Consider the following 23,400-nt stretch of genomic DNA (forward strand, 5'->3'; position numbering starts at 1 on the left):
TAATGCTGAACTTAGTGCATCACAAAATGATGCAAATTTCGGTACAAAGGTGATATGCATAGACATGCATAATGCAGAGGATAGAACTGTAAAGTCGGCCATCTATAAGAAGCCATTTACAGAACACTTGCCATATGAGTACATTTATTGTGAGTTCTTTAAAACCTAACCAGCCTTCAAGACTGAGATGTCACTGTACGTCAGAAGAATAACCGGGAATGGTTAACCAAATGACTAGTCCCCAGCAGTCCGTTATGGACCTCATGAGTCCCATAAAGAGTGTATAACAGCTATTAACCTTGTGTTTGTTTCCCTCTCCACCCCATCTCTATGTATAAAGCTAATAGCTTATCTTCTTATTAACTATTCTTATTCCCTTACTAAGACTAAAAATTACTTCTGGGGATTTATCAAGCCCTCAGCTCCCATTTTTTGGTGTTACAAAGACATGATTTTGGGCAAACAACATATTCAACTTTTTAAACTTTTTATCATTTTATCTCAACTCTGAATTCTAGTTGGTGTGGCCTGGCATGTCTCAGAAAATTTATTAGAACGAACCATTAAACAGAGAAAATGTATGCCAGCTGATAGCTGATGTGGACACAATTTTCTGGTGTATGGGCTGCCATTGGATATTGGCACATTTATTAAAGAAGATGTGCCAAAACAAAACGATTAAAGAAAGTAACTTTGTCCAATATCCATTTTTTATACAAGCTGTCCTAGGAGTAGACAAACATCCATTTCCTTATTAAATGGCATATCAGAGTATCATATGCCATAATAAACACTGAAACCCATATCCCAAGCATAAGGAATAAATGTCTGATCTATGGTGTCCTTACAGAATGAATCACACATGAGCATATTCACTTCTATGGGACTTCCAGTACATCCATCTTATATTCCCCCTCAGAACTTTCATAGAAGTGGTTGTCGCTGAGTACCCCTTTATCAAGTGAATGAGACTGATGCTGGGGGCTGTAGTTTTAGGATGTCCTGAGCTTAGGGCCGTAGTTTTAGGATGCCCTAAACTATGGCTCCCAGCATCAGTCTCATTCACTTGATAAAGGGGTACTCAGCAAACCCGAAACGTGTTGTGCCTTTGAGCCATTATATATGGGGCACTTCAGATGGGCTTTCAAAATCCCCACTCTCCTATGGATTGAAAATAAGTGCCTATTGCTGCACAACCCAGTTAACAGATTTGTGTTTTGTAATAAAATCAGTGCATCGTACTCCAAAATACTTAATCAAAAACATTAACTTAACTCCATGGTCCCTCCCGGTCTCTCACAGCCATGGCCCTGTTTATTTACAGGTGCACGGAAGCTGCGCTTAGTTCAGCTTCCGGCTGGCCGAGGTGGCCAGCCATGCCCACCTGTCCCTATATCTCAGTGCATGATACTGTGTTGGGATGTGGGGAAGGGTGGGGGCGGATGGAGGACACCAGGAGGGACCATTCCGGCCCCATATAATTTTTTCTCTGACAATCCCTTTATGGCCATTAAGTTGATGGTGATAAACATATCAAAAGTGTCTGAGAGCAAAACTGTTCTAGTTTCTCATGGCAACCAATCAGGGCTCATCTTTCATTTTTCCACAGGAGTTTATAAAAGGAAACCTGGTCTCTGATTGGTTGCTATGAGCACCTAGAACAGTTTTGCTGTCAGATACTTTTGAAAAATGAAGTCATATTTATGTTTAACACATGTATAAGAAATGCAGGTCTTGGTGAATCTGTCCCTATTACATTAGGATACAATCGTGCCTTACAGATGGCATATTTTAAGAGGGTTGTTAAGTTTGGAAATAAAATACATGAAGATTCTGCTGAAGGATCAGTTTCTGGCAAAAGACCTACTAAATCTACTTTATAATATTCCCTATGTGTTCCATGAAAAAGCAGACATTGGCACCATTATCTGCAAGGCACCCAAGGAACTTCAGCCGGATTACATGGTGTCTGTGGTGTGCATACACTTTTCCTCTAGTTAACGCTACTTTTTTAATACTACTAAAACCTCTTAGATGAAATAAATGTATTAAAGTAAAGCATCCTTTATCAATGGAAAACCACCGACAAACCATAAGTAGACAGCTGATGGTGTGTGGGGATCTTTTGTGAATTAATGTACTTCTTGGATTATATTTAAATACTTATAGAAAAAGTTGCTGGATTTCGCCAACTTGAAGTGATGACTAATGTGTGCTGCACGGTTGATCAATTATGTATATGTCAATCAAAATGCAGATACAATAGAGACATTAAAGATCTATTGCTGGAGTTGTGGCTGTTCTGTGCTTCGGTGCTGACCAGTTTGCTCTGTTTGTCACTCAGAGATATCATACATGGGGTGCGGCTCAGAAAAAGATTGCACTTTCTAGGGTGTGCACCCGTAAATTAGCACCCCTCATCCACACCCAGACCAATAAGGGTCCAATGGAGGAGCTTGTGCAAAAAAAATGAATACATTTCCACTTGTCAATGGGTATGTGTTATCCAATCAATGCTGGGTGAAGGCAAAATGGTAATGTACACTTGTCAAAGTGTTATAAACTTTCTGGAGGAACAGAAAAAGGGCACAAATAGGTAATGTTTTAAATGGTATCCAAGTTTTAGTAAATGAAGGATGATAGTGATAAAGTGAATGAGACATGCTACAAAATGTATAAGTCACTCTCTGTGTGCGTGATGAAAATACATGTCTTCAGTGGGTTACAAACAAAACTGGGATGATCCAGCACTCCATACACTAAAAAATCTTCTCTTTATTTAGTCCATTAAAAATGTAGAGACATCTACTGCCTACTATTCTTGTGTCTGTACAGTACTTGTGTCCGGGAGTACTAATAATCATTAGTTCTTCCGGATTCTCATTCTCCGACGAGCTCGCTATATGTTTTCATTTTTCTATCTTCTCTGTGCTAAGGGTAATCTTGTGAAAATCTCATGTATTATTACTGGTAGTGGTTGGTATGGACTAAAGGAAACTGGATGGTGCTGACCTTTAAAAGAAAATCTACCAGACTGATGCTTTTAACCTAAGCATACTTAAATGCTGGAGGTGCCCACAGCAGCTAACGGTAAAATATGCAAATGAGCACAAACATGCAAATGAGATTCAGGGGCTCCTGTGTACGTCACAGGAGCCCATTTTGACTCTGTTGGTTGCTATTTATTTACACCTCTGTTAGGCGCTTATCCCCATCTCTGCCCTCCTCCCCAGCCAAAAAAACAGTGACATCATTAGCGTCTAAATTAGCAGTGGACCTACACAGGAGCCCTTGAGGCACATTGCATATTTTTAAAAGTCCTTTTTCTCTGAAAAGTCATTAACTACAAAATAAAATATGGGTCTGTGATGGCATACACCATCATGTTGGTCTGCTTAGGTTAAAGTACTTCAATATCCTCATAGATTTCCTTTTTAAATTAGTACACTGGTAAATGCTTCTTTGCCCATCTTATTATAAAGCTGTGGTCATACACGACCTCACTAATGGTTACAAGGACAACTCTAATGCCCCACCATTCCCACACCCATTGCTGTATAATGCAATGTTGTTACATTCAAGGTATGATCCTCACTGAGTGAAGGGCTGGCTGAAAGCAGAGAACCCGATATAAATCTTATTCTAAAAAATGTAACAGATTGCATGGAATATCTACTGGGATCATAAAACATGTCATAGTAATTGAACAAATTGAGGAGCTCCCAGGAGCCACCTGTTGTCATCGTCCCACCTCCAAAAGATGGCAACAGATGTTTCCAGTTAGCCATTATCTGATTATATATGAATTACACATTCGTCCTTGTGTGAAATAATACTCAACAGTATCTGTAAGCAATTAGTGTAATTATTAGTACTAATTAAAAGACAACCATGTGAATTCGATAATTATTACAGTAACATCCCTCCAATCCAGCATCTGATAATTCTCCAAACCTGTCATCCAATAATCCTGAGAGTCTAAAACAGCGGATTGTGGAACCACTGTGCTACTCAATTAATTTGGCTTTGGGCCACACACTTAGGGTGACATAACTAGACCTCTCTGGCATTCACCTTTAAACTTTCACTGCGAAGAGGTTGGAAGGATGCTACTCTGGTGATGATCCCAGTACGGATAGTAAGTAGCAGAAGCAGGCTAAGAGATTCTGGTTCAAAGCACCAGGGATCAGGTGTTGTAGTCATAGACAGTCTAGTATTCAGGGCAAGCAGCTACTACTTAGGAGTAGTCATAGTTCAGGAAGCAAACAGACGGAGTCTGAGGTAGAGGCCAGAAGTCAGGTCAAGAAGACAAGGATCAGAAACAAAATCAGAGCTGGGATATGATATGCTGGCTTATTATCAGGGGCATAACCACAGTGGTATCAGCTATTGTGAGGCCCCTAGTGCCAGAGGCTCGGACCTGGCAGTGCATAAATGTGTGCACATACATGTAGAAATGTGTGTGTGTGTATCTAAGAGTGTATCAATGTGTATAATGGGGAAGGGGGCCCCATTCAGAGGTCTGCTGAGGGGCCCTAGCTCTTTTAGTAATGCTCATCATATAATATATATCCAGCTACCAGTTACGCCACTGAACAACTCTACAACAGGCCCAGTCTATTCCACAGCAGATCCTGCAAAGGGGATTTTGAAGCACAGTTTGTATTGTTACCTACAAACAATGTGGTGCTACACAGAAGCACTTAAAGCAAGCAGAGTCCCAGTGGCTGCACACTGCACTATGGCTCTAGAGTCCCATTCACACTTGTGCACACGCCATATGCCATGCTATAATTGCCCAGCACATATCCCTTTACCTGGCCAATATATTGTGTATAATTAAATATATTGTGAAATAAAAATGAATTGCAATTTAACCATCTGTAGCAGAAAAAACACAGTAAACACATTAAATGTACACAAAGAGACAAGGGTTATCACTCAAATACATTGTCATAAGTTTTCCGTCAACTTTGTCTTCCTTCCCTTCTGCACTGGAAATATGTATCACCTAATCTTAAACGAATTTAGATAATTTCATAGCAAGTAGCACTTGACATTGAAAAATGACATTACCAGCACATAAATTATCATTTCCATGATTCATTAACCCTCTTTTACCAGGAGGATAATGGGCTGTCATGCTGCACTGTCAGGCAGTTCTCTGCAGTATCAAAAGGGCATTATGAAATATCATTTGTGAACACAAAAGTAAAAACTGTGACGGCAATGTTGATAAACCTTTCAGCTGACCAAGAGAGTACACCTGGTTCTAGTAACAGAAGCATTAGTCTAGGTTCTCCTTCCAGGCTCTCTGGGGACATTTGGCCTGAAAGGACAGAGATGTTAGTGATGGACACGATAGGCTCTTTTTCTTGTGTCATATCTGGAAGGCAAAGGGGCTGCAGTTATGGGTTCTGGCCACTATAGAAAACACGGATGTAGATGCAGTGGACTTTTTGTTGATGGTAGCCATAACAGGGCTGGGTGTTGTCCCCTCAATGATAAGATATAAAGGGTTCTTTCTGAGGACAGGCCATCAACTAAAAGTTCCAGACAACTTTTTTAATATGGCAGTAGAGCCTGTCTTGGCAAGTAGAGAGTAGTCTTTGGTTGCTAACAGCTGCTACATTCATGATCAGTAGGAGAATTAATCAGAAGAGCATATTCTCAAATAAAACTAGTAGAGATTGCAGTTAACTGAGAGGAACGTCAGTAAGGAACTCTGCAGTATCCGTAGTGGAGAGCATTCCAAAAACTATGGGGGGATATAGGACATCCATTGTTTTAGTAGTGATTTTAGTAAACTGTGATGCTTATATTTCCTTGCACATGCACGGTAAAGATTATTTGGACTTGTAAAGATACTTTGCTAGTTCTTCAAAGGCAGCAGGTTTTTGTCAACAACAAAAGACTATTACCTATCGCAACTAGTCCTGGAGGCGACAAAATAGGAGGTACTTCAAGACCTTATCTTAACCAACATTCCTGACAGAATATTAAAATTACAGGTTGGGGGCACCTTGGGTAATAGTGACCACAAAATCACAGATTTCTTTATTATTCTTTACAAAGATGGTTAGTAGAGGGACAACAATGTTCTCAAAAACAAAAACACCCAAAAATATTGGACAGTTGCACAAATATTCCTAAAATACATTCCATATGGGAAAAAGCATATGAGATACAAGAAAAAGCCAATGTCGATAACTTGTACTGTAAGGTGGCAATAAATGGAAAGAATAAGGTGTTTAAGTCACTAAAACAAGATATGGAATATGGAAATTCTCTTTTGAATTTCAACTGCTTAACTGAGGAACCACTAAAATAGACAAATCAAATCAATGGGCCATGATGGCAAAAAACCCTGGTTACTAAGTGAACTATGTACTGTGATAAATGTAATGTAGATAAATGTAAAGTTATGCATTTGGGCCATGGAAACAAAAAGTCCTGTGACCAGGACAAGGGGACATCCTCTACACCTAGAGAAGAGGTGGTTCTATCATCACCATCGACAAAGGTTCTTTACTGTAAGAGCAGTGAGACTATGGAGCTCTCTGCCGCAGGAGGTTGTTATGGCGGACTCTATGTACATGTTCAAGAGAGGCCTGGATGACTTTTGTGAGAGAAAGAATATCCCGGGTTATGGGGAGAAAACATTTGTTTGTGTTAAAAGTTGGACTTGATGGACTTGCATGTTTTTTTAACCTTATATACTATAATACTATGTTGTCCTACAAATTACAGATAATGTGAGATTTGATGTCTGTTTCAATTCCAGTTCAATTCTGGGGCATATTTTATTAGAGTACTGTATTGTGCCACTGTGTGGCTATTCTTCCTGCTAGACATATACTGATAGATAGAATCTATAAATGGTATCACCCAGGTCAACCTTGTCAAAGGTGTGTGCCTTCGCAAAGTAATGCCCAGTTGTCACTTTAGTCATAAACTCCTAGAAGCAAAGGAATTGATAATCTACAATTTCAACATTATAGAGAATATAATAATTTACTAAAACAGACATCAGATTCTTTATGAAAGGACAAAGGAGTTAGCGAACACCATGCGTGGGATTGGCTAGATTTACTTGCACAGCTACTTGTTTATATTCCCCCTATCCCTTATATCTCTACATTATGCAGTACCATTTCAATATATCATAATTCATAGTCATACATTTTAGTATACTCAGTGCAATATTGAGCCAAGTAGTGTGCAGACATATAGTGTTCGGTGTCCATGGTTCTATCCATGTATAATTAGATTATATTCCAACCTTTGCTCAGAAGAAAAGTCAACTCATGGGCAGTTATGTATATCAGCTCATCTGCGGTGCTGGTGACAGCTGGGATCATGTGGAGGTTACACAGGATCAATGATGACAGGGACAAATGCAGACAGGGTAGAAAACTGGAGATCCCAGTAGTCAGGAGACTAATGACAATGAGGTTGCGAGTGTGTTCCAGCTGTCAGGGATCAAGGTACTAGTAGAACATGGCAGGCCCACTGGAACAACGACAACAACTTGTGTGGCTTCAGACTGCAGCGCACATGGTTCTTTGACAGAGAACTGTATTAATAATTAAATCAGAATGTAAAACAACAATTTTACCTACTAAATTTAAGGTAAACTAGTCTAAATTAGTTTTTTAAAAAAAAAAAACTTAAACTGTATTTATAAATGAATTTTAATGTTTTATAGGGAAGTCAATAGAAAAATGTCCATGCATTTTGAAGGAATGTTTGATGAGTTTTTAGATTTTTTCCATGTCATCTTATTTCATAATTAATAACTAATGTCATATTCTCCATAGAAAATTCCTTTGAAACCTTAGTTTTTTAGTACTACATGAGCCAACTGGAATTTAATCAGGGATGCGGCTAACGTGGATGTAGAAGTTGTATTCAGGCTCTGGAGCCCCTTGGTTACCAGTTTAGATAAGTAAACAAAAAACAGGATGATATTGTAAATAGTGTCCATGACCCTCATGAATATGGTTTCCACTTAGAAATAATAGCTGCTTGCATTGCTTACACTGTAAGAGGGAAATGAAAAAAAAAAATAAGCTGTTTTTGACTTTGGCCTCCAATATTCTCTCCACAGTTCACGGTATTAAGTGGACGTGCAGCAATGGAAACAGCAGTTCAGGGTTTTCTGTGGAGCACCTTGTTCAGCAGATACTCGACAGTCACCAGAGCAAACCTCAACCTCGGACGCACAACTGTCTCTGCACTGGCAACTTAGGTAACTATAGAGCTCTAACACAGGGTGCTCACTATTAGCCATTGTTTACTAATGTCATCAGCCATTCTCACCAGAAGGCTTATTTTTTTAATGTGGAGAAAAAAAAAGTGCTATGGGGATTATCCAATAACATTGTGCAACAAGTCTCAATTTGCTGTGACCCAAAACAACCAATTAGCCTTACCCAAACAGCTTTAAGGATTAGTTGTTGATACATGGGTTACGGTACATTGACAACATCTGTACTTTGTGATTGAATAAACCTAAACGTAATCTTAGAAAATACTTAAAACATGGCAAAATTCTCAATGACGTGCCCAAAGGACATTCCCTGGGGTGCCAGAGTAGCGACAATTGTGCGCAAAATAATGTAGAATTTCCTACATTATAAGATGAATTTCCAGGTAATGCAAGAAGATTTGGAGTCTAACAACTTGCACAACTTGCAAACTCATCTTCATTTCCAGTTCAAAAGGAATATAAATTGACATTTTTATTTTATATGATAAAAGGCCGCATGTATCATTGGTTCAGAGCAGGTAGTGCATATGTCAATTATGTTTGTTTATTCGTTCATTACAGGGTGAATCTCAAAAGTGTAATAATTGATCATAAATCATTTTAAAACCTGTTGAATTCTCACATACTCAGAAAGCAGCGCTACACACAGTCGTAATAGACTCCTCCCCTAGGGTGCACAGTAACTCTTTTAAAAAAAAAAAGACCAAAAAAATTATTTATACATAACTGATTAGTCTGTTTCTATCTTAGGGCTAAGATACCAGGGATTCATTTCAATTTAATTCATGTACTTTTTCAGAGAACAGATTATACACATTCTGATGATCAATGATGAGGTGCATATTCAAAAACTACTATAACTACTATAATACTGCCTCCTTTGTCGAAGAATATAACCACTATAATACTGACTCCTATGTACAAGAATATAACTACTATAATACTGCCCCCTATGTACAAGAATATAACAACTATAATACTGCCCCCTATGTACAAGAATATAACTACTATAATACTGCCTCCTATGTATAAGAATATAATTACTATAATACTGCCTCTTATGTACAAGAATATAACTACTATAATACTGCCTCCTATGTACAAGAATATAACTACTATAATACTGATCCTATGTACAAGAATATAACTACTATAATACTGCCCCCTATGTACAAGAATATAACTACTATAATACTGCTCCCTATATACAAGAATATAACTACTATAATACTGCCCCCTATGTACAAGAATATAACTACTATAATACTGCCCCCTGTGTACAAGAATATAACTACTATAATACTGCCTCCTATGTACAAGAATATAACTACTATAATATTGCCCCCTATGTACAAGAATATAACTACTATATATACTGCCCCCTATGTACAAGACTATAACTACTATAATACTGTCCCCTATGTACAAGAATATAACTACTATAATACTGCCCCCTATGTACAAGAATATAACTACTATAATACTGCCCTCCTATATACAAGAATATAACTACTATAATAATTCCCCTATGTAGAAGAATATAACTACTATAATACTGCCCCCTATGTACAAGAATATAACTACTATAATACTGCCCTGTATGTACAAGTATATATCTACTTTAATACTGCTCCCATGTACAAGAATATAACTACTATAATACTACTCCTATGTACAAGAATATAACTGCTATAATACTGCCCCTTATGTACAAGAATATAACTACTATAATACTGCCTCCTATGTACAAGAATATAACTACTATAATACTGATCCTATGTACAAGAATATAACTACTATAATACTGCCCCATATGTACAAGAATATAACTATTATAATACTGCCCCTTATGTACAAGAATATAACTACTATAATACTGCTCCTATGTACAAGAATATATAACTACTATAATACTGCCCCCTATACAGTCAGTTACTTGATTATTTTTTAAACCTTAAACTTATTGTAAGTTATATATAGTAATGTATGTTTTGTTTTTACATATTATCAGTATTATTTTTTATTATGTTGATTACTGTTACCTTTTATTTTATTTTACTTTTTTGAAACACTGAGTTAAAAGTAACTCTGAGACACCATATATATATACCATGGAATAAAAACTAGTTCATTAAATAAAATATATTATTTTTACAAACTATAGTGCTGTTGAAAACATATTTCCTTTTTTCTATTTAATATATTTATTAATTCTATAAATATGTATTCATATATTTATTTATATATACTTGTTTTTTTCCATACAATGTACTCTTTGCCTATTTTTGTCCCATCCAGTACAGACTATGTCAGCTGTTTAATGACCTCAGCTTGTACTATTTCACTATTCCATATTTATTGCACAACCGTTCTGCGGTATTATTAGGAGCAGCCTATATTATCGGTACACAGGCATAATGGGATTTTTTTTTCATTCTCACATATATTCATTGGTATCTCAGTGGCCTTTTGCTTCTATGCACAAATTATTCATATACTTGCAGATTCAACAACACAATTGCCCACAAGCAAAAAAAAAACATCTCAGTTTGCAAGTGTACGTAGATTGAAAACAAGAAGCAGGGGGACTTAGTGAGACATTGAAGTTTACTTATAGATTGGAACCTTGGATTACAAGTAATGTGGTTTGCAAGTGTTGTAACTAAGTTAACAAGCAAATTCTCATAATACAAGCAATATTTGAGCCCTCCCTCCCCACCTTATACTGTACTGTTCCTCCCTGTTTGCCACAGAATTGTACAACATAATAATGAAGAAGTAGAAGGAATAAAGGGGCTAGATGTTGTACAACTCAAATCTAAATATTTTTGTGGTGTGGAACAAATCGTCGGCATTTCAATGATTTCCTATGACAAAACTTGCTTTGATATACAAGGGATTTGGATTACGAGCACAAATTCTGCTTGTGATCCAAGGTATCCGGTCATTGTAGAAGCAATCATCTAGATTTCAATGATTTCCTATGACAAAACTTGCTTTTATATACAAGCCATTTGGATAACAAGCATGATCCCAGAACGAATTATGGTGATAATCCATCATAGGGTGGCTAAGGACCCTTTCTGAGCATACTGTGACTGATAGAGTATAGTACATGTTTCATCTAAGAACAAAAGTCTGCATTATATTATATATATATCATTATGTATTATAGTGTATACATGGTATATTATTATTATTTATTATTTGTTTAGTGGTTTTGTCTATTATTGCAGTTTTTCTCAATTTACTTGAGATGCAAATCGATGGTCACTAAACAAGAATGGAGTAGATTCAGAGGGGATAAGCCAATCTATGACCATGGAGGGGACTGCTGCCAAATGTGCAGTCACCTGGGATCCCTTAGAAATGCATTCAACTGTGTTACAGCATGGCGGCTCAGATGCAACCCTGAGAAAGGTGCCATATCCCTTGTGTAACAAATAATGTGATGCAAGTGTTTATCTATTGTCATATATAAGAGAAGCGCTGTCACAATATTTGTTTCTGAATAGGAACCATTTTATACAACAAAGCAACACAACACCTGTGAATATAACACATGGACATATGGAGGGAAGCTGGAGTAGATACCATGAATAGAGAGGAAGAGCGTACATCAACTTTCAAAAATGAATCTGTTTTACAGTGTGTGTACGGGAAAAATAAAGCTTTTTTTATAGCAAATGCAATTTTTTAACAGCATTACCTTCTGCAGTCCCTGCCTGGAAATTTGTAGTACATTTTAAGCTGATGGGGGGCTAGCTGCTGTGACTCACTGCTCCCCCTGCCTAGAACTTATAAGAAATCTGACAATTCAATAGGTTTCTGTTCATTAGAAAGTGAAAAACAGACTTGAAAGAAGGAAGGAAGAAAATATTCAGATTTTTTAATTTTGCTCTCAAGATATTTAACAATGTTCCTTGTTCACCATAAGAGATCAGTTTGGTTTGGCTTGAATTTGTCTCCAGGTTTTACTTCACTAAACTACTAGTCCCCTCCGGTAGAGCACAAAATGTCCTTTCTAGAACTCCTTCTTTTATGTGAAATCTCTCCCATTTACCTATAAAAAATATCCCCACAGGTCAGGCAAATATGACTCTTCTAATTGCATTTTCACATAAGATGAGTCAAGTTTAGCGGAAGTAGTGTCACTTCAAAAGCCCCTTATATTTGGTTCTATAATACTTTGTAAGTCATATAAAGATAAGGTTATCATCTCATCAAGCTTACGGTTGTTTGAGCCACATAGAGCTGGATATACAGGCAATCAAATAATAGGAAGGATCTTTATCTGCAGCTTGTATTTCCATCTTAAGCTGTCTGTATGTCTGGTTCTGTAGCTCACAAAGCCACTAGCCTGATGTGACCTGCAAGATGAGATCCTTAACTTAAATATGTCTAGGTACTATATAAAGGAAGATAGGAGCTTCTGAAATGACACTCCACATGTAACCACCAAACTTGACTCATCTCATGTAAAAATTAGGTGAGAAGAGTCATATTTGCCTGACTTTGGTGGAGATTTTTTTTATAGGTAAACAGGTGAGATGTGATCTATGGCATTCTAGAAAGGACATTTCATACCCTACCTGAGGGGGATAGTAGTTTAATAAGGTTAAACCTGTTGTCAGGTTCACTTTAAGAATATAGATTTCGTTTTACAATGCAGAAGATGGTTCTTTGTTCTTAAAGGGGCTCTACAAATAGATGTAATTACAGAGAGTGAGCTCAAACCTAAAGGCTCCCAAATGCAAATCAAAAGGCCATTGCTAAGGAGACTACTGTTACAAAAATACACGGATCCAAAGAAGTGGAGTATATAGATATAGATGTAGCAATATTTACCTAGATTTTTCAATTAATTTTACAAATAAAGAGTCAAATGGATCAGGATACACTTCACATTACATAGTTTATACAATTTTTTTTTAAATATCTACTATGGTTTTTTAGGTTTTATTCATTGGCATTGTTTTGCTACAGTAATGTTTTTATTTTTTTGGTTGTTTTTTTTAAGTGCTAAGCTCTAAAATAATTGTTTCTCTTCTCCTTACTTCCTGAGCACTTGAAACTGACCCAGCTTCTTGACACAAGTAATTATGGCCATTAGTAAGGAAGGAGTACCTTTCATCTCCTATTGGGTCATTATAGAATAATTAAAGTTTCTGGGAAGAAAAGAAAAACAATTAGCAGAAGAAGGATCAAAAATTCATGGGCCTTCACAGCAAGCGGCGGAGAAGTTAAGCCAAAGATTTGTGCAAATATAATGCAGGATAATTTACAGAAACCTTGTTATAGCAAAACAGTCATGAAACATGGCACTGAGTCAGTCATGATATAGGATATAGGTCAATGGTAAGAGTCCTCTAAGGCACAGCTCATATTTACGGGGAACAAAAAACTTCACTGTTTTTAAACTTCCAACAAACTCTGCAAAATTCAGTAGTCTAATGTGTAAATATAAGAAATAACAGTTTTTGGCAGTTTTGTGACTTGTTATCTTCATTTTGAGCAGCCTCCATCTCTTTATTCTTTATGTGTAGTATATTTGTGCCTAGCTTTTGTGACTCACTGCTCCCCCTCCCCTCTGAACAGGCTCCTATGTAATGTGGAACTCCACTTCTGTCTGTCTTGCTAGCAAGATGGAATTCAACAGATGGTTAGAGCCAAAGTAGAGAACGATACACTTTTTAACTTTCTAAAGTTCACTTGTACTATGGATTTATATAAAGTTTTTTGAAACATTTAAAGCTTTTATTTAGGACTTTGTTATCAAAAACGGAAACCAAAAGAAATTTCAGGCTCGCTCACCACCAGGTGCTCAATCCAAAGAGGGTCTCCACTCTTGTAGCAGGCAATAGGAAGAAAAAAAGAAGGTAGATCGGCACTCACTGGGTCCGTTTAAAATTCTTCAGTAGTTTTATTAATCCGAGATAAGGACAATACACATGACGGCAGGTACAAAGATAAGGTGCTGTACACAGGTTACATCTTACGCGTTTCAGACCATTAGGTCCTTAGTCAAGATGACTATAGAAGTTCCGGTTTGAAGTTTGTATTTGGCCATGTGACGCAGACATATTGTCGGATTGGTAGACGTACAGTCAATCTGGAAAATTATTCACCACTAGTAACTAGCCATTTCTATGATTGGCATCCTTGGCCAATCATAACCATGGCTAGTTGCCTTGGGTGTCAGTTTGCAAGATTGCACTGCACATGCAGTGGAACTTGAACCCAAACAGAATCCTTGGGTGTGCTCATCTCTACATTAGGTTATGTACATGTGGTTATGTGGGTGCAGTTGCACCATAAACCCTTAAATGCACCTATGATCAGCAATGTCAGGTTCCAATACCCTATGCTATGCTTATTTTAAAAAATGCTTTGTCAGCATTCTGATTAATTTCAGTACTTGATAAAACTTTATTTCACATCACCTGGCTCTTTGCCAGCAGTGTGTTGTGAGTCAAAGGGAAGGGGTAGCTCCAGCAGACTGTGTGTCTGTGTCTTAATCTCCTCCATACTTATCCAGCTCTCTCCTGGATGCTGTGGAGTAGAGAAAGAATGCATGAGGAAACTGAGACACAGGCACACAGGGTGTTCCAACTGCCCCGTCCTCTGGGACTCACCACACACTGCTGGCAGTAAGCTAGGTAATATGAAATAAAGTTTTATAAAGTAGCGACAGTATTCAGAATGATGACAAGGACATTAAAGGCATAGTATAGGCAATTGGAAGCTGTCACCAGCAAAAAATTACATTCCTGGTGACAGGTTCGCCTTTAAAGAACAGTGGTATTAGAAAAAGACTTAAGACTATAGTAATTTGTATTTTATGCATATGGGTCCTCTTATGTTGCTAAACTACATACAGTAGGAATCTTAAAGATTTTTCTATAAAGAAATTATTTAAAAAGTTACTGAATGTTCACTGCTGCAGTTACTGATAAAAAAACCTGAATCATTTTGCTGCACAAACTCCTCATACATCCCACAGTGTTCTGAAATCTTTCATTTACACACAGTAATACCATTTGACAAGATAGCCCCATTAATTGTACATAGTTCACGCACAAGCAGTATTTATCTGTACATGCTGTCAGGACCAAAACAACAGTGACCCCAATTCTTAACCTTTCCCTTCTTCTGCACTAATGAACAGCGCAGTTTTCTTCCTACAGTTTTTTACAAGTGTCAGAGAATGAATTCACAAGAGGCCATTTCTTATAGAAACAGTCTTCTGTAATGTAAATAGATTGTTTATGTATGTGATGGGCAATGGTTCCTTCTTGACGTTATGTGGGCAGTCAGTTGTCATGATTACAATGATTTTCTATGACTGTTCCCTATGACAGCTAGTGTCTAATCAGTAACAACTAATTGGAATATAGAGTTAAAACTTCAAATTTACATGGGCCAGGAATAATCAGCAATATACTATATCATGAGAACTGTCAATCTGTGGAATAGCCTGCCTCAGGTGCTGGTCACAGCAGGGACAGCAGAGAGCTTCAAGAAGGGTCTAGATGCCTTTTTACACCTAAATAACATTGATGGTTATGTTTTATGGAATTGTTTCCCCTAAATCCCTTCCTCGTGCAATCCCTTCCCTTCCTTGGTTGAACTTGATGGACAAGTGTCTTTTTTCAACCGTATAAACTATGATAGTATTACTAGTCCTTATATGTATTGTCTTTGATGCAAAAATGGTGTATTAAGGGGACCTGTCACAGGGAATGTGATTTTTAGCAGGTTCCAATAGCTTATACTATGCCATTTTAAAATTAGCCTTTTTCAGCATTCTAAATCATTTCAGTAGTTTATATTACTTTAAGTCACATTACCTGGCTCCTTGCTAGCAGTGAGTCCCGGGGAGGGGGCAGCTGCAGCCTGTGTGTGCCTGTGTCAGTTTCCTCTCTTCCACACTAACACAGCTCCCTCCCCCTCCCCACTTCCTGTCATGTGAATTGAACAGACAGGGGAGGGAGGGGGATGGTGTGGAGGAGAGGTAGAATGCATGAGGAGACACAGCCGCACACAGGCTGAAGCTGCCCCTAGCCAGGTAATAAAATCAAACCATTATAAACTACTGGAATGATTCGGAATGCTGACAACAGCATTTTTAAAAGCAGCATAGCATAGGCTATTCAAACCTGTCACCAGATAAAAATCATATTCCTTCTGACAGGTTCACTTTTAATGCAGAAACAAACATTCTTGTCCTTGGGCTATGTCTGAAATTTCAGAATGAATTTTGGAATGGGGCTGTGCTGCCAGCCTGCATGTTTCAACTTTACAATCTCCAGTGTAACATAAAAAGGATCATAGACTATTCCTCTACTCACCCTATGATACAGGTCTTTAAAATGAAGATATCTCTTTAACAGGTTAATGAACTTAAACCAAGAGGAAGCTAAGTTCAGTACACTAAGAGCCGATGCCAGACTTTGAATTTCTGCTCCATTTAAAAGTTATAAAAGATTATACTAATTGATAAGTCTGTACATGGGGGAGAGAAAAATATTTAGAATTTAGTGCTTAGGGTACAAAGAGTAGTGGCTGGCCAGTATTCCAAGAGTAGAGACAAAGAATATATTGTATATAGTTCCATGGGCCACTTTCACTAATATGGCTACTTTTGGGTTACAATGCAAGATAGTTACGTACAAGATAGTTTCTGTAGGTTTATTCTTATGTTGAATTTATATGTTTGAACTGGTATATTTTATGTAATTTTTTTAAGACATCAGTCTTACATTTTCCCCTGAAATCTTGGATCAGCAGCATATTAGTAGACGCAGACACAATCTCCATCCAGGTCTGACATGGCGAAGATTTCAACTATTGTCTTTGCCAGTTTTCCGGTGGTGGGGGGGGGGCGGAGGCAAAAACAGTCCGATCTCTTCTCAAACATAAACTGTCAGAAAAGGCTAAATAAATCTCCCCAACTATGTTTCTTTTTGTCCATGTCACAATAGGATTTTCAAAATTTTCGGGTTTTAATGGGAATAATAAAGCTTTATTGAAAAAATGTTTGATCGCTCTTATGTTGACATTGCAGTCTAAAGTACCAAAAATTACTAGCATCCAGAGAGCTTCACTATAGGTCACATTGGGCAGAGAGATCCGTCTATAACTAGGGCTCATCTGTAAGTCAGGTACTCTTAAGTCGGGGACTGCCTTTACAGCTACATGTATTGACCACAAATAAAGAAGTTGCATGCATGACCTAACCCATATATTTACCAAATATTTGTCCTTTATCTGAACGGCTAGTACCAATGAACGTGCAGAAATATAGCTGATTAGATCAAAACATGAATACAGTCTTATTATTGTGCTGCTTTATTAATGTGGAAATTTCATCTCCATTATTGCAGGCGCAGGTAGCAGTATTCATCACAAATGTAACAGTGCCAAACATCGCATCATCTCACCAAAGGTCGAGCCAAGGACAGGAGGCTACAGTTCTCACTCAGAAGTACAAAACAATGATGTTTCAGAAGGAAAGAATGAGCACAGTCATGGAAAATCCTCCAGCCGGGAGAAAAGAAATGGAAAAATGGCAAAACCAGTGCTGCTCCATCAAAACAGTACAGAGGTTTCTTCGACAAATCAAGTGGAGGTACCCGACACCACCCAGAACTCCCCTGTGTCCATTAGCAGTGGCCTGAATAGTGACCCAGATATGGCTGACAGTCCTGCTGTCACTGGTGTCTCTAGTATGGCTGTTGCTTCAGTCATGGGAAGCCTCTCGCAAAATGCCACTGTGTTTATGTCTGAAGTCACCAATGAAGCAGTATACACAATGTCACCAAACACTGGTCCTAATCAACACCTCTTGTCCTCAGATACAACCACCCAGGGACTTGTACTGGCAGTTAGTTCAGATGGCCACAAGTTTGCCTTTCCCACCACAGGCAGCTCAGATAGCCTGTCTATGTTGTCTGCTAATGTCTCAGAAGAGCTTGTATTGTCCACCACCCTTGATAGCACCAGGAAGATTCCTGAAACCACTATGAATTTCGACCCAGACTGTTTCCTAAACAACCCAAAGCAAGGCCAGACGTATGGTGGGAATGGTCTAAAAGAAGACAACATTAGCACTAATATGCGTAGCTCATCTAGCACAGAACGAAGTTTTACATTTAATGCAACCTTAGCAAAAGAGATAAAAGTAGAAGACACAACATTCGAGCAACAGTTATCGAAGGAAAGCTTTCCATCGACATCATCAAATACCCTAACCCTCAATCCTGGCTCAAGCTTATTGCCATCAGGTGGTGGACTGAGTCCTAGCACCACATTGGAGCAAATGGATTTCAGTGCAATTGACTCAAACAAAGATTATTCAACCAGCTTCAACCAGACTGTGCAGAGTCCCCACGTCCACCAGACCCCTTCCCCTAGCTTCTTTTTACAAGATGCCAGCAAACCAATTCCCCTTGAACAAAATGCCCACAACAGTTTAAATGATTCAAGCAACACATATGTCAATACATTAGGCATGACAAATGTGAAAACTGAAGCAACCAGTCAAACGCCAACCAACTGTAATGGTACCATTGACCAAGCTAGAATAGAGTCAACGTCTTCTCTCCAACTTATGCAGTTTCAAGCTAATTTTCAATCAATGGCTAATGAGGAGGTTCCAATGGAGGCATCTCAACAGTCTGAAGGCACTGAAAACCTTCTCAAACCTGGGGATCTTCAAGCTTGCAATGCTGAGCATTATATGCAGTCAGAAAATGGTACAACAATGAGGAATGGCAATGGCCTTCCTATATTGCAGGGAAATATGGTGCAAGGACTCTATCCTGTTGCTCATCAGGCGCTAAGTAACTCTTCCAACATGGAACTTAATTTAGATCATTTTGATATCTCCTTCAGCAACCAGTTCTCTGACCTTATCAATGACTTTATATCAGTAGAAGGAGGGAGTAACACCATCTATGGTCATCAGCTGGTGACTGCAGATAGCAATGTATTGCCTCAGGCAGAAGATGGTAACAGACCCGCATACACTCAGGCTGAAATGTGCATACCTTGTTGTAGCCCTCAGCAAGCAGGTATGCAGCTAAACAACTCTGAAACTGGAGCCACCACCATGGCTTATATGCATGTTGCCGAAGTTGTCTCAGCGGCAGCACAAAGTACCCTGGGGATGCTGCAACAAAGTGGACGACTGTTTATGGTGACTGACTACTCCCCTGAGTGGTCATATCCTGAGGTGAGATTCCGATTTCTTACTGGCATATTAATCATAAACCTCTCCAATTGTAATAAACCACCTAAAACATGTCTAAGAACTTTACATAAATTGAAAAGACAATATTGAGGCAGATGTACACCAAGGGCCAGATGTTTTTTCTGTCTGACTTTGCACTTGAAAGAACATGCAAACTGCTTGCACATGTATTTATAAAGTGTCTGCACCATTTTTGTGTTGCGGCTGTACTGTGTATATCAGTGATTTTCAACCTTTCTTGAGCCGCGGCACACTTTTTATACTTAGAAAATCCTAGGGCACACCACCAACCAAAATAGCACAAAATGACACTAAAACAGTCATATTATACATATAGTTAATAATATAGATTCTAAATTTATTTTACTCACTCAGTGTGAAACCTGGGCCTGTTTCGATAAACACAAAAGGGATATCCTGGCAGGAATGGTGGAAAGACAAACACGGAGCTCTTCTTCAACACTTCTCAGTTTCTACCTGTTTTTAGTATATGGTGCTGATTATTATGTGGCTCATATACTGCAAAATAAAGGGGTACAATGAGAAGTACTAAGGCCATGAGGCCAGAGTACAAGTGCCAGCTCGTATACTCAGCATATGAGCTGGTACTTGTAGTACTCCAGCCTCATGTCTATAGTATTTCTCATTTTACATTTCTCATTGTTATATGCAGTATACTGCTGGAGTACTAAAAGTACCAGCTCATATGCTGAGTATTCTGCCAACAGTTCATATACTCAGGCAAAAAGCTCATATAGTCAGCATTATTGGTGGGCATTGCCTTGGCGGTGGGCAAATGCGAGAGTCTCTCCGCTCTCAGGATGATGCACCGGCCTCGGTGACGTCATTTTGTAGCGCGAGGTTCAAAGCTTGCGCATGTGTTATTGTACACGTCTCCTACATTGTAAGAAGCCGTGACTGCGCATTGCCGGGAAACAAAACACAGGGGGCACCATAGTTTGGGGAACTTTCCCCGGGGCACACCCGACCATGTGTCGCGGCACACTGGTGTGCCACGGCACACTGGTTGAAAATCACTGGTGTATATAAACAGCAGCTCTTTTGAGTCTTGGTTACAGCAGTAAATCCCTTGCATAAAAGAAACTCAGAAATATCCTATAACTTAGGGATCCTATAGGGTAGGGCCAGATGATTTATATAGCTTACCTCTTGCGGTCCAGTCTTTTATATTCAGTAGTCAATCTAAACAGTTTTTGGCCATATTTTAAAATAGTGTAATCTTAGTCTGCCACATGTCTGTGACAACACGACATCCAAGGGTCTCTACAGATTCAAGTTTACATTTCAGTCTTATAACAGAAATAAAATATTTGATAAAGGCCATTTTAACTATTTAACACCATGACCCTCCTCTCGCCATTGACCATTAAGCTCTCTTGTCCGGCTAGCCCCCTCTCCCTGCTATGTGATAAGCCATCTCCCACCACTCCTGTACAGAGTTATTTCTTATGTGTGGAGGAGACATTAAATAAACAGCAATCAGGCTGAAAGAGCAGATGTTTTATGTCAAAATGTAAAATGCCATCTGCCAAAAATAATTGTGGACTTTTAATGAACACAGGGAAGAAGATCTTTCCCCGGAGACAGAAACATTTAAAAAAATGATTTCTAAAATTCAGGTTATTATTTACAGGTATTTTAAGAGCACATCATCCCGAAACCTGAACTAATAATAGAAGACAAAATTAATCCCCCGTCACTTCTTGATTAAAATCAATAGACAGATAGCAGTGCTCAAAAACCATAATGACTGCATTAAAAAATATATCTAAAAATAAAACCGTCCATTTCATTCTCTGACATGGCTGCATCAAGAAGGAGAAAAGTTTTGCAGCTAAGTTTGTAGCCAAAAATATGTGAGATGTATGATTGTGTAAAATCCTGTGGAATATTGCACGTTAATGTCACTTTCTGCACACAATATGAATAATATACCTTATTTATTTGAGGCTTCTAAATAGTCCAGCTCCCGATGATTTGGAAAAATATAAATGCAGCAAATGGCTCTCACCCCATTGTGCCGGTTATGGGTCTGTTTCTCCAACTCTGGCTGGTATTTGTTTAGTGCTTACTCCTTTTCCACGAGTTATTACCCTTTCAGTGTTAGCTTTTTGGTCATATAGCAGTTACAGTCCCGGGGAGCTTTTTTCCGATAAGTAAAGAAAGAAGAGTCATCTTAAGCTTGAGGTCCTATTTCCGTTTATGAAACACACGCCCAAGCTGGTTGTAGCAGAAAAAAAGAAAAGGTGCTTTGCATTAAGCCTAGAGATGACAGCTGACATTTTAGATGGTTTTTTCAGCCAAACCAAGTATCATGATTTAGATGTAAAGGGCAGGAAAAAAGAAACCACACTAACCCTGGTTTAGTTGCCATTTCCCACTTCGCTCCAGCACTTCCGGGTTTTGGCACTATGCCTGGCCACAAATTCTGGAGGGCAGTGAGATCCCCTTCAGCCAAAGAGTGGCCTCCTCGGACCATGGGATGTCACTACTATGGGATATCACTTCCCTTGTTATGTCCAGGTCGTAGGAAGGCACTCATTTGTCCGAAGCATGTCCGTGACCCCCTGGAACTTTCAGCCACATGCAGTGTTGAAAACCAGATGAACTGGAACAACACAAAAACCGAGTGCAGTAGTGGAGTAGTATCATTTCCTTTTTTCCACCCCCACCCCTGGACCACCCTGCTTATTATAGAGATTTCACAGTTAGAGCATATAATGCCCAATGCAGAATTCCGAACAGCACAAAACAGAGGACAGGGAAAACAGACTTAACATATACGAGCTGAAGAATGGTCATGTAGGATGCATTGATGAGAAATCCACATGAGGCAGCACCCCCCCCCCCCCCCCCCTCTGCTCTGACTCTCCTGATAAGACAGAGGGGAAGGGGCTGATGGGCATTCAGTGCTGCTCATGAAGGGGCCGCTTCCTGGGAACTTGTGATTTGGGATGAAAGCTGCTAAGAGACTTCTATTAAATACCTGATTAATCTTTTCAATATTCCTAACATTCCAATTTTTAGCCAACTCTTGATTTCTACAAATATTGTTGTGTTTAGTGTAGCTTTAGCTACACCCTACAAGGGATACTGAATTGAGGGGGGTTGAGCCTATGAACTTATTATGAAAAGCAATCAGGAGCACCAGGGGCTTATTTCTGCAGTGGAGGTCATTACTGTATAAAAGAGAAATGAATAAGTGCTACACCCCTGGTGCAAAGAAAACCACATTTGCATATGTAGTAGCTGAGCTGGTGTACAGAAGTTCATCTTCCATTCTAGTAGTTCATTCAATATCCATATAAACTGGAAAACCTTATTAAAGGGGATGTATCAGATTATCAAGCGATCTCCAATGCACAGGATAGGGAGTAACAAGCTGGTAACAAGGTTGAGGGCCTGACTTCTGGGCACCCCACCGATCACAGGAACAGAACCCCCAGCAATTCAGAGAACAAGGGGCCCTCTTCTCACTGATGGGTTCATGCATGCTCATCCTGCCACTACATCAAATAGTATAGAAATTTAACAAATTGCCAAGTACAGGTCACTGCTATCCCCAGAACTTCCGTTCACTGGGGGTAATTTATCATTAGGCGGCTCCTTACCACAGTTCTATGTCTGTCTTTGGAGCTCTGCTGTCATCAGATTTATTAAAGTGGTTTTGGCGATAGATGGAGCAGAAGGGCCTTCATAGATCAGCTTGTTATCTCCTAGCCTGTGGAAAGGGAATACACTGATAATTTGGTACAAACCTTTTAAGTTCATATAGGAATAGTGATACCATAGCACTACCTATGCCTTCAGGTTCAAACCAATATATTTTAAGTTTGTAATGTATATTAAAAAC

The 23,400-nt window shown here is 38.7% G+C and overlaps 1 protein-coding gene across 10 annotated transcripts in view; it reads left to right on the forward strand.

Moving 5' to 3' along the window:
* The window catches only part of CAMTA1 (calmodulin binding transcription activator 1), a 1,053,810-nt gene that overhangs the window by 897,277 nt on the left and 133,133 nt on the right, over positions 1–23,400 (forward strand). For 9 of the 10 annotated variants that reach the window (XM_072156284.1, XM_072156283.1, XM_072156282.1 and 6 more), the window contains 2 exons: positions 8,111–8,251; positions 17,659–19,508. In XM_072156284.1, the coding sequence (XP_072012385.1) occupies positions 8,111–8,251; positions 17,659–19,508 (1,991 nt within the window). The remainder of the gene's footprint in view (positions 1–8,110; positions 8,252–17,658; positions 19,509–23,400) is intronic. The other variant, XM_072156285.1, reaches the window with a different exon arrangement.

The sequence above is a fragment of the Engystomops pustulosus genome, chromosome 6 (assembly GCF_040894005.1).
Source record: "Engystomops pustulosus chromosome 6, aEngPut4.maternal, whole genome shotgun sequence".
Taxonomy (NCBI): Eukaryota; Metazoa; Chordata; class Amphibia; order Anura; family Leptodactylidae; genus Engystomops; species Engystomops pustulosus.